Raw genomic sequence first — 12,208 nt, forward strand, 5'->3', positions numbered from 1 at the left:
CCTAAAGCCCCCCAAATGGGACCCCCAATGTCATCCCCCCCCCAAGTCCCCTCCTATGGGTCCAAGTGCCCCCCAAGTCCCCTCCTATGGGTCCCACGCGCCCCCCAAGTGCCCCCCAAGTCCCCCTCCTATGACCTTACCCCCCCCCCAATGGGTCCCCCCAATCTCCCCCCCCGCCAAAGTCCCCTCCTATGGGTCCAAGTGCCCCCCAAGTCCCCTCCTATGACCTTAACCCCCCCCATGGGTCTCCCCAATGTCCCCCCCCCCCAAAGTCCCCTCCTATGGGTCCCATGTGCCCCCCAAGTGCCCTCCTATGGGTCCAAGTGCCCCCCAAGTCCCCTCCTATGGGTCCAAGTGCCCCCCAAGTGCCCCTCAAGTGCCCCCCAAGTCCCTCCTATGACCTTACCCCCCCCCATGGGTCCCCCCCAATCCCCCCCCCCCAAAGTCCCCTCCTATGGGTCCCATGTGCCCCCCAAGTCCCCTCCTATGACCTTAAGCCCCCCCAATGTCCCCCTAAAGCCCCCCCAAATGGGACCACCAATGTCATCCCCCCCCCAAATCCCCTCCTATGGGTCTCACGCGCCCTCCTATGACCTTAACCCCCCCCCCCCATGGTTCCCCCCCCCCCAACACGTCCCCTTTATGTGTGTGTGTGTGTGTCCCCCCCAGAGACGCGGGGGCTGGCGGCCCTTCTGGGCTGCTCCCACCTGGAGACCTCGGCCTCCCTCCGCCACGGCACCCACCAGCTCTTCGAAGCCGCCGTCCGTCAGGCCCGGCTCCATCGCCGTCGCCTGCGGGACCCCCCCCCCCAACCCCGGGAAGGAAGAAGAAGAGGAGGAGGAGGAAGAAGAAGAGGAAGAAGAAGAGGAAGAAGACGGAAGGGGTCCCCACCGTCGTCATCGTCGCCGCCGCCGCCGCAGCCTGACGGGCCGAGCCAAGCGCTTCTTCGCCGGCCTCGTCCCTTTGGCCCGACAGCGCTCCAAGTCCTGCAGCGACCTGGCAGCCATCTGAGAGGCGCTGGCCCTTTAAGGGCGTGGCCCCTCCCCCCCCCTTCCCCTCTCCCCTCCCCCTCCCTTCCCCTCTCCCCTCCCCCAGGCACCGACCTTTAAGAGGAGCCCTCTAAGAGCACGGCCCCAAGCAGATGCATCGCCCCTTTTAAGAGCAGCACTGCCCCTTTAAGAGACGCGTTGCCCCTTTAAGAGAGCCATTACCCCCTTAAGAGCAGCACTGCCCCTTTAAGAGAGCCATTACCCCCTTAAGAGAAGCATTGCCCCTTTAAGACCATTGCCTCTTTAAGAGCATCATCCCTTTGAGAACCATTGCCCCTTTGAGAGTGTTGCCCCTTTAAGAACAGCATTGCCCCTTTGAGAGCCATTACCCCCTTAAGAGATGCATTGCCCCTTTAAGACCATTGCCCCTTTAAGAGCATCATCCCTTTGAGAACCATTGCCCCTTTGAGAGCGTTGCCCCTTTAAGAGCGCCATTGCCCCTTTAAGACGCCATTGCCCCTTTAAGACACCATCGCCCCTTTAAGACACCATCGCCCCTTTAAGAGCATTGCCCCTTTAAGACGCCATTGCCCCTTTAAGAGCACCATCACCCCTTTAAGACCATTCCCCCTTTAAGACGCCATCGCCCCTTTAAGACCATTGCCCTCTTAAGATGCCATCGCCCCTTTAAGAGCATCGCCCCTTTAAGACACACCCCCCCCTCGCCCATCGCAGCCTCTGCCCCCGGGTGGGCCCCACCCGCCCCCGCCACCCCCCAACCCCTTTTAAAACCCGCTCGGCCACGCCCCTTCCGAAGAGCCACGCCCCCTCCGGAGCCACGCCCCCTCCCCCCCCACCGGCAGCTCGAATGTCGCGTCGCCCTTTTAAGAGGGGGCGGGACCCGCATGCGCCCCACCCCCCCCAACCCCCCCACAAAAGAAAGGGGGCGTGGCCTTTAATAAAGACCCCTCCCCCCACCTCGCGGGTGGTTTTGGGTTTTTTTTTGGGTTTTGTGGATTTTTTTATTATTTTCGAGTCAGAAACGGAAAAAAAAAAAAACCCAAAAACGACGACGGAAAAAAAAAAAAAAACAAAAAAACCCCAAAAACGAAAAAAAAAAAAAAACCCCAAAAATAAAACCGGGAGCGGGGGGGGGGGGGGGGGAGGGGAGGAAGGGGCGGGGCCACAGCTGGCCACGCCCACCCCACCCCCTTCGGCTCCGCCCCCCCCCTTTTCCGCGCGCCCCGCCGGGGGGCGGAGTCAGACGGCGGGGGGGGAGGGGGCGGGGCCTGGAGGAGGAAGGGGGCGGGGCTCCGCCGGCACGCGGGGGGGGGAGGAGGAGGGTGGGCGGGGCCTCCTTACCTGCGGGGGGAGGAGCTGTTAGGCCACGCCCCCCAGTCCCCAAGCCACGCCCCCCTCCCCTCTCCCATAGCACCGAGTAGGAGGATGGGGGGGGGCACCCCAGGCCCCGCCCCTTTTCCAGACCACACCCCCACCTCAAAGCCACGCCCCCCCCACCCAGACCACGCCCCCCAGCCCTCAAGCCACGCCCCCCCTCCCCTCTCCCATAGCCCTAAGCAGGAGGATGGGGGGCACCCCAGGCCCCGCCCCTTTGCCCCCCAAGTCCCGCCCCTTTTCCAAACCACGCCCCCAGCCCAGACCACGCCCCCAGCCCCCCAAGCCACGCCCCCATCCCCTCTCCCATAGCACCAAGTAGGAGGATGGGGGGGCACCCCAGGCCCCGCCCCTTTGCCCCCCGACCCCGCCCCTTTTTCCAAGCCACGCCCCCCACCCAGGCCACGCCCCACCCAGGCCACGCCCCCAGCCCCAAGCCACGCCCCCCTCCCCTCTCCCATAGCACCAAGTAGGAGGATGGGGGGCACCCCACGCCCCGCCCCCTTTGCCCCCCCAAGCCCCGCCCCTTTTCCAAGCCACGCCCCCCCGCCCAGGCCACGCCCCCCCAAGCCACGCCCCCTCACATGGTCTGGGGGGTGAAGAGCCCCGAGAGCTGCAGGCACTGGGAGGCCAGCGTCTGGGAGGCCAGGTTCAGTGCCGGGCTCAGCGCTATGGGGCAGGGGAGAGAGGTTGGGGGGCTGCCCCACGGCGGGGGGGAACCCCCCCCCCCCCCCCCGACCCACAGAAACACACACACACACACACAACCCGGCACCTCCCTGCCCCACGGCGACCCCCAAGGACCCCCCAACCCCTCCCTCCCAGCCCCACAGGGACCACCCCCAGCCCCACAGCAACCCCCCACACCCCCCCCCCAGACCCAAAGGGACCCCCCCCAGCCCCACAGTGACCCCCAAGGACCCCCAACACCACCCCCCCAGCCCCACAGGGACCCCCAAACACCCCCCAACCCCCCCCCTCAGCCCCACAGGGACCACCCTCAGCCCCACAGCGACCCCCCACACCCCCCCCAGACCCAAAGGGACCCCCAAACACCCCCCAGGGACCCTCCCAGCCCCCCAAGTACCCCCCAGTCCCCCCTCAGCCCCCACAGGGACCCCCCCCCAAACACCCTCCCAGCCCCACAGCGACCCCCCAAACACCCCCCAGGGACCCTCCCAGCCCCCTAAGTACCCCCCCAGTCCCCCCCCAGCCCCACAGGGACCCCCCCAGCCCCACAGCAACCCCCAAGGAACCCCCAACCCCCCCCCCAGCCCCACAGGGAGCCCCAAACACCCCCCAGGGACCCTCCCAGCCCCCCAAGTACCCCCCAAGTCCCCCCTCAGCCCCACAGGGCCCCCCCCCAGCCCCCCATACCGGTGAGGGCGGCGGGGTTGAGGGCCCCCAGGGGCAGTGCCCCATTGAGCTGGAGGGCGGCCTGGGCCGTGCTGGGCAGCTGCAGCCCCGAACCTGGGGGGCAGGAGGACAAGGTTGGGGGGTGAGGAGACACGCCGTGGGGCAGGACCGGCCACAGGGCCTCCCCGAGCACCCACAGCCCCCACCCCGACCCATAACTACCTCCTGAACCCCCCACAGATGCCTCCTAAAGCCCCCCCAGCCCCATAACTACCTCCTGAACCCCTTCTAGATGCCTCCTAAAGTCCCCCAGATGCCTTCTAAAGCTCCTCTGGCCCCATAACTACCTCCAGAAGCTCTCCAGATGCCTCTTAAACCCCTTCCAGCCCCATAACTACCTCCTGAACCCCCCCAGATGCCTCCTAGAGCCCTCCCAGCCCCATAACTACCTCCTGAACCCCCCCAGATGCCTCTTAAACCCCTTCCAGCCCCATAACTACCTCCTGAACCCACCCCAGATGCCTCCTAACCCCCCCCAGATGCCTCCTAAAGCCCCCCAGATGCCTTCTAAAGCCCCTCCGGCCCCATAACTACCTCCTGAACCCTCCCAGATGCCTCTTAAACCCCTTCCAGCCCCATAACTACCTCCTGAACCCACCCCAGATGCCTTCTAAAGCCCCCCCAGCCCCATAACTACCTCCTGAACCCCCCCCAGATGCCTCTTAAACCCCCTCCAGCCCCATAACTACCTCCTGAACCCCCCCTAGATGCCTCCTAAAGTCCCCCAGATGCCTTCTAAAGCCCCTCCGGCCCCATAACTACCTCCTTAACCCCCCCCAGATGCCTTCTAAAGGCCCTCCGGCCCCATAACTACCTCCAGAAGCTCTCCAGATGCCTCTTAAACCCCTTCCGGCCCCATAACTACCTCCTGAACCCCCTCCCAGATGCCTCCTAAAGCCCCCCAGATGCCTTCTAAACTCCCTCCGGCCCCATAACTACCTCCAGAAGCTCTCCAGAAGCCTCTTAAACCCCTTCCAGCCCCATAACTACCTCCTGAACCCCCCCAGATGCCTCTTAAACCCCTTCCAGCCCCATAACTACCTCCTTAACCCCTTCTAGATGCCTCCTAAAGTCCCCCAGATGCCTTCTAAAGCCCCTCCGGCCCCATAACTACCTCCTTAACCCCTTCTAGATGCCTCCTAAAGTCCCCCAGATGCCTTCTAAAGCCCCTCCGGCCCCATAACTACCTCCTTAACCCCCCCCAGATGCCTCCTAAAGCCCCCCAGATGCCTTCTAAAGCCCCTCCGGCCCCATAACTACCTCCTTAACCCCCCCCAGATGCCTCCTAAAGCCCCCCAGATGCCTTCTAAAGCCCCTCCGGCCCCATAACTACCTCCAGAAGCTCTCCAGAAGCCTCTTAAACCCCTTCCAGCCCCATAACTACCTCCTGACCCCCCCCTCCCAGATGCCTGCTGAAGGTTACCTTCGGCCAGCTTGGCCATGAGCTGGAGCCGGCCGGTGGCCCCCACCAGCTCCACGTCCTCGCTGCCCTCGGGGAAGGTGATGTCGGTGGTGCCGTCCAGGCGCTCGGTCACCTGCCCCACGCGCATGGGGCGGCCGGCCAGCTCGAAGCCGTTGAGCTGCTCCAGGGCCCGTCGGGCGCACTCAGCCTCCGCGAACTGGTTTTTTTGGTGGGATGGGATGGGGTGGGGTGGGAGAGAAAGGAGACGCTTGGTGGGGTCACAGGGGGCGGTGGGGACGCCCGTGGGGCAGCACTTGTGGGGCGGGAGGTAGGAGCTCACCGTGATGAAACCGTAGCCCTTGGACTGGCCGGTGTCGGGGTCTCGCATCAGGACGATGCTGTCGATCTATGGGGCAGGATTAAGGGGAGGGGGGGGAGGAGAAGGTCAAGGTGGGGCCCGAAACGGGGCTCTGGGGTCCTCAAGGGTGGGACCCACGGCGTCGGACCCACCAAAGACGGACCCGTGAACCAGGTGGGGCCACATCTCCATCCAGCCCCGGCCATGGGACTCCACCGGGGTCCCCCAACCCCTTCTCCACGACCCAACCGTGTCCCTCAACCCCATCTTCATGACCCCACCACATCCAAATGTCCACCCAAACCCATCCCCATGACCCCACCAGGTTCCCATGACCCAACCGGGTCCTTCAACTCCATCTTCATGACCCAACCGGGTCCTTCAACCCCATCTTCATGACCCCACCACGTCCCCGTGACCCAACTGTGTCCCTCAACCCCATCCCCATGACCCCACCACGTCCCCATGACCCAACCGTGTCCCTCAACCCCATCTTCATGACCCCACCACATTCCCATGACCTCACCGTGTCCAAATGTCCACCCAAACCCATCCCCATGACCCAACCAGGTCCTTCAACTCCATCTTCATGACCCAACCGTGTCCTTCAACCCCATCCCCATGACCCCACCACGTCCCCATGACCCAACCGGGTCCCTCAACCCCATCTTCATGACCCCACCGTGTCCAAATGTCCACCCAAACCCATCCCCATGACCCCACCACGTCCCCATGACCCAACCAGGTCCTTCAACTCCATCTTCATGACCCAACCGTGTCCCTCAACCCCATCCCCATGACCCCACCACGTCCCCGGGACCCAACCGTGTCCCTCAACCCCATCCCCATGACCCCACCACGTCCCCGGGACCCAACCGTGTCCCTCAACCCCATCTTCATGACCCCACCACGTCCCTGTGACCCAACTGTGTCCCTCAACCCCATCTTCATGACCCCACCACGTCCCTGTGACCCAACTGTGTCCCTCAACCCCATCCCCATGACCCCACCACGTCCAAATGTCCACCCAAACCCATCCCCATGACCCCACCAGGTCCCCATGACCCAACCGTGTCCTTCAACCCCATCTTCATGACCCCACCACGTCCCCATGACCCCACCATGTCCAAATGTCCACCCAAACCCATCCCCATGACCCAACCGTGTCCCTCAACCCCATCTTCATGACCCCACCACGTCCCCATGACTCCACCATGTCCAAATGTCCACCCAAACCCATCCCCATGACCCCACCAGGTCCCCATGACCCAACCAGGTCCTTCAACTCCATCTTCGTGACCCAACCGTGTCCTTCAACCCCATCTTGGTGACCCCACCACGTCCTCATGACCCCACCGTGTCCAAATGTCCACCCAAACCCATCCCCATGACCCAACCGTGTCCCTCAACCCCATCTTCGTGACCCAACCGTGTCCCTCAACCCCATCTTCATGACCCCACCGCGTCCCCGCGACCCCACCAAGCCCCCCACCAACCCCTCCCCGTGCCTCCCCCACCGAGACCACCCACCCCAGCCCCACAGCTCACCTTGCCGAAGGGCTCGAAGATGCCGCGCAGCATCTCCTTGGTGATGTTGCAGTGGAGGGAGCCCACGTAGAGGCGCATGGGGCCACCGCTGCCCTTCTGCAGGTTGTTGGCCATGGCCGCCAGACGGTTCTTCTCCGCCTGGGGGGTACCCAAGGGGGTCAGGGAGGGGGGACACACAGCCCCACAGAGACCCCCCCCTTCTTCCTCCGGGGAGCACCCTCAAACCTCTGGTGGTCACCCCAAATCCAGGGGAACCACAGCTGGGCTTGAGTTTGGCACGATGTCCCACAAGAACCTTCTCAAACCCCACAAGAAGCTCCTCAAACCCCACAAGAACCTTCTCAAACCCCACAAGAAGCTCCTCAAACCCCACAAGAAGCCCCCCAAGCCCCCCAAGAACCTTCTCAAAACCCATAAAAGCCTCCAAAAACCCCCACGAGCCCCAGAAACCCCCACGAGAACCCCCCAAACCTCCCAAAGAACCCTCAACCCCCCCAAGAACCTCCTCAAACACCACAGGAACCACCTCCAAACACCTCCCCAAACCCCGCAAGAACCTCCCCAGACCTTCCCATCCCCTTGAAGACCCCCCAAACCACCACAAGAACCACCTGAAACCCCACGAGAACCTCCCCAAGCCCCCAAGAACCTCCAAGACCCCACAAGAAGCGCCTGAAACCCCACAAGAACCCCAGAAACCCCCAAAAGAACCTTCTCAAACCCCACAAGAACCTTCCCAAACCCCCCAAGAATGTCCCCAAAGCCCTTGAAGACCCCCACCAAACCCAAGAACCTCCCCAAACCCCCCAAGAACCTCCCAAGACCCTCAACAACCTCCTCAAATCCCCCAAGAATCTCCTAAACCCCCCAGGAACCACCTCAAACCCCACAAGAACCTCCAAGACCCCCAAGAACCTCCCCAAACTCCACAAGAACCTCCTCAAACCCCCCAAGAACCTCCCCAAACCCCACAAAAACCTCCAAGACCCCCAAGAACCTCCTCAAACCTCCACAAGAACCTCCCCAAACCCCACAAGAACCTCCAAGACCCCCCAAGAACTTCCCCAAACCCCACAAGAACCTCCAAGACCCCCAAGAACCTCCCCAAACCCCACAAGAACCTCCCAAACCCCACAAGAACCTCCCAAACCCCACGAGAACCTCCTCAAACCCCCCAAGAACCTCCCCAAACCCCACAAAAACCTCCAAGACCCCCAAGAACCTCCTCAAACCTCCACAAGAACCTCCAAGACCCCCAAGAACCTCCCCAAACTCCACAAGAACCTCCAAGACCCCCAAGAACCTCCTCAAACCCCACAAGAACCCACCAAGAACCTCCCAAACCCCCCAAGAACCTCCTCAAATCCCCCAAGAACCTCCTCAAACCCCCCAAGAACCTCCTCAAACCTCCACAAGAACCTCCCCAGACCTTCCCACCCCCTTGAAGACCCCCTCAAACCCCCACAAGAACCGCCCCCCCCCCCCCCAGCCCCCTCCCGGGCCCACCTGGGAGGCCTGGACGATGATGGGGACGCCCAGGAGGCGTTGGCCGGTGAGGCCGATGGCCAAGGGCACGGACTGGATCTCGCAGAACTCCACGTAGGCGATGCCCTTGGAGCGGCGGGAGTTACGGTCCGAGATGATGCGCACGTCCCGCACCTGGGGGGAAGGAGGGGACACGGGGACGTCCAGGGGGTGGGTGGCACCACCAGGGGAGAGGCCACCACGGCGGAGGGGAGGAACGCGGGGTGGGGTGGTGGTGGGACCACGGAGACGGACGTAGGACCGTGAGGAGGGACAGGAGACGGGTGGTGGCACCACGTAGGGGGTGGTGGGACCACGGAGATGGTCGTAGGATCATGAGAAGGACAAGAGATGGGTGGTGGGACCATGGAGATGGACGTAGAACCATGAGGAAGGACAGGAGATGGGTGGTGGGACCACAGAGATGGTCATAGGACCACTAGAAGGACAGGAGATGGGTGGTGGGACCATGGAGATGGACGTAGAACCATGAGGAAGGACAGGAGATGGGTGGTGGGACCACAGAGATGGTCATAGGACCACTAGAAGGACAGGAGATGGGTGGTGGGACCATGGAGATGGACGTAGAACCATGAGGAAGGACAGGAGATGGGTGGTGGGACCACAGAGATGGTCATAGGACCACTAGAAGGACAGGAGATGGGTGGTGGGACCATGGAGACGGTCATAGGACCATGAGAAGGACAGGAGATGGGTGGTGGGACCATGGAGATGGTTGTAGGACCATGAGGAAGGACAGGAGATGGGTGGTGGCACCATGGAGATGGTTATAGGACCATGAGGAAGGACAGGAGATGGGTGGTGGGACCATGGAGATGGTTGTAGGACCATGAGGAAGGACAGGAGATGGGTGGTGGCACCACGGAGACGGTCATAGGACCATGAGGAGGGACAGGAGACGGGTGGTGGGACCACAGAGATGGTCATAGGACCATGAGGAAGGACATGAGATGGGTGGTGGCACCATGGAAACGGTCATAGGACCATGAGGAAGGACATGAGATGGGTGGTGGCACCATGGAGACGGTCATAGGACCATGAGAAGGACAGGAGATGGGTGGTGGCACCATGGAGATGGTCATAGGACCATGAGAAGGACAGGAGACGGGTGGTGGGACCACAGAGATGGTCATAGGACCATGAGAAAGAACAAGAGATGGGTGGTGGGACCACGGAGGGGGTGGTGGGACCAGGGAGGTGATGGAACTGCCATAAAGACCTCAGGTGGCACCACGAAAACGACGGTGGCACCAAGAGAAGGGACGACAGGGGACGTGGGGACCCCCATGGAGGTGGCAGGAGGTGAGAATGTCCCCATGGAGGTGATGGGAGATCTCCATGGAGATGATGAAGGTCCCCACAAAGATGATGGAAGTCCCCATGGAGACGATGGAGGTGATGAAGGTCCCCATGGAGATGATGGAGATCTCCATAGAAGTGAGAAGGTCCCTATGGAGACGGTGAAGGTCTCCGACCCACTATGAAGATCCCCATGAAGATGAAGGAGATGATGAAGGTCTCCATGGAGATGATGGAGATGATGTACGTCCTCATGGAGACGATGTAGGTCCCCATGGAGACAATGGAGATGATGAAGGTCCCTATGGAGACGATGAAGATCCCCACGGAGATGAAGAAGGTCCCCATGGAGATGATGGAGATGATGAAAGTCCCCATGGAAATGATGAAGATCACCATGAAGGTGATGAAGATGATGGAGGTCCCCATGGAGGTGATGAAGCTCCCCATGGAGGTAATGAAGGTCCCCATGGAGGTGATGAAGATGATAGAGATCCCCACGGAGATGATGGAGGTCCCCGTGGAGGCGATGAAGGTCCCCATGGAGGTGATGGAGATCCCCACGGAGGTGATGAAGATGATGGAGGTCCCCATGGAGATGATGAAGGTCCCCATGGAGATGAAGAAGGTCCATGGAGATGAAGAAGGTCCCCGTGGAGATTATGAAGGTCCCCGTTGAGGTGATGAAGGTCCCCGTGGAGATGATGGAGATCCCCATGGAGGTGATGAAGATGATGGAGGTCCCCATGGAGGCGATAAAGGTCCCCATGGAGATGAAGAAGGTCCCCGTGGAGATTATGAAGGTCCCCGTTGAGGTGATGAAGGTCCCCGTGGAGATGATGGAGATCCCCATGGAGGTGATGAAGATGATGGAGATCCCCATGGAGGCGATAAAGGTCCCCATGGAGATGAAGAAGGTCCCCATGGAGACGATGAAGGTCCCCATGGAGGTAACGAAAGTCCCCATGGAGACGATAAAGATGATGGAGGTCCCCATGGAGGCGATGAAGGTCCCCATGGAGACGATGAAGATGATGGAGGTCCCCATGGAGATGATGGAGGTCCCCATGGAGATGATGAAGATGATGGAGGTCCCCATGGAGATGATGAAGATGATGGAGGTCCCCGTGGAGGCGATGAAGCTCCCCATGGAGACGATGAAGATGATGGAGGTCCCCATGGAGATGATGGAGGTCCCCATGGAGACGATGAAGATGATGGAGGTCCCCATGGAGATGATGGAGGTCCCCGTGGAGGTGATGAAGATGATGGAGGTCCCCATGGAGATGATAGAGGTCCCCATGGAGACGATGAAGATGATGGAGGTCCCCGTGGAGGCGACGAAGGTCCCCCAGCCCGTACCTTGCCCACGGCGGAGAAGAAGTCCTCCAGGTCGCGGGGGCGGATGCGGGCGGCCAGCTGCATGCAGAAGACGGTGCGGGCGTCCCGTTCCTCGGGGCTCAGGCTGCCCAGCGCCTCCCTTGGGAGAAGGGGGAAGTGACGTCATCGATGACGTCATCCGTGATGTCATCGGTGACGTCACCACCCCCAAGGGGGAGGTTGTCCCCGTCCCCCACCCCCTCACCGGACGGGGCTCTTCTCCCGGTAGAGGGGGCTCTTGCTGTGGCCGAAACGGCGCCTGCGGGGAATAAAAAAAAAGGAAAGGGTTTTGGGGAGAAAAAAGAGGATTTGGGGATTTATGGGGAATTTTTTGGGGGGGAATCGGGGGGATTTTGGGAAAATTCGGGGAGATTTTGGGGCAAATCTGGGGAGATTTTGGGGGGGATTTAGGAGGATTTGGAGGGGGTTTGGGGCCGTACTGGGAATTTTGGGGGGATTCGGGAAGGTTTTGGGGGGAATTACGGAGATTTTGGGACGCGTTGGGAATTTTGGGGGAATTTGGGAAAATTTTGGGAAAATTTTGGGAGATTTGAGGGGAATTTGGAGAGATTTGAGAATTTGACAGATTTTGGGATGTACTGGGAATTTTGGGGGGATCCGGGAAGGTTTTGGGGGAAATTGGGGGGATTTTGGGACACGTTGGGAATTTGGGGGGAATTTGGGAAAATTTTGGGAAAATTTGGGGGGATTTGGGGGAAATTTTGGGAGATTTGGGGGAAATTTGGGGAGATTTGGGGGGGATTTGGGGGGATTTTGGGGGAGATTTTGGGACATACTGGGAATTTTGGGGGGATTCAGGAAGGTTTTGGGGGGAATTGGGGGGATTTTGGGACTTATTGGGAATTTTGGGGAGGA

The 12,208-nt window shown here is 61.1% G+C and overlaps 1 protein-coding gene across 1 annotated transcript; it reads right to left on the bottom strand.

Annotated features, from left to right (window-relative positions):
* Positions 1-2,964: 2,964 nt before the first annotated feature.
* On the bottom strand, positions 2,965-11,587 carry RBM23 (RNA binding motif protein 23). The gene is made up of 8 exons (XM_074166945.1): positions 11,538-11,587; positions 11,315-11,432; positions 8,615-8,767; positions 7,109-7,246; positions 5,543-5,608; positions 5,224-5,419; positions 3,762-3,854; positions 2,965-3,053 (listed from the first exon to the last, which is right to left on the bottom strand). Exons 2-8 carry the CDS (start codon positions 11,375-11,377, stop codon positions 2,965-2,967), a joined length of 798 nt encoding a protein of 265 aa, XP_074023046.1. The 5' UTR covers positions 11,378-11,432; positions 11,538-11,587.
* Positions 11,588-12,208: the final 621 nt, after the last annotated feature.

This window comes from Numenius arquata, unplaced genomic scaffold (genome assembly GCF_964106895.1).
Source record: "Numenius arquata unplaced genomic scaffold, bNumArq3.hap1.1 HAP1_SCAFFOLD_1615, whole genome shotgun sequence".
NCBI lineage: Eukaryota > Metazoa > Chordata > Aves > Charadriiformes > Scolopacidae > Numenius > Numenius arquata.

Bases quoted from the DNA above. Each gene is read 5' to 3' on its own strand.
- RBM23 (XM_074166945.1), bottom strand. From the start codon at position 11,377: ATGCAGCTGGCCGCCCGCATCCGCCCCCGCGACCTGGAGGACTTCTTC. The intron at 5,609-7,108 runs GTGAGCTGTGGG...CCTGCCCCATAG, and splicing joins TCTTCGAGCCCTTCGGCAAG to ATCGACAGCATCGTCCTGAT. The intron at 3,855-5,223 runs GTAACCTTCAGC...CCTGCCCCCCAG, and splicing joins CATGGCCAAGCTGGCCGAAG to GTTCGGGGCTGCAGCTGCCC.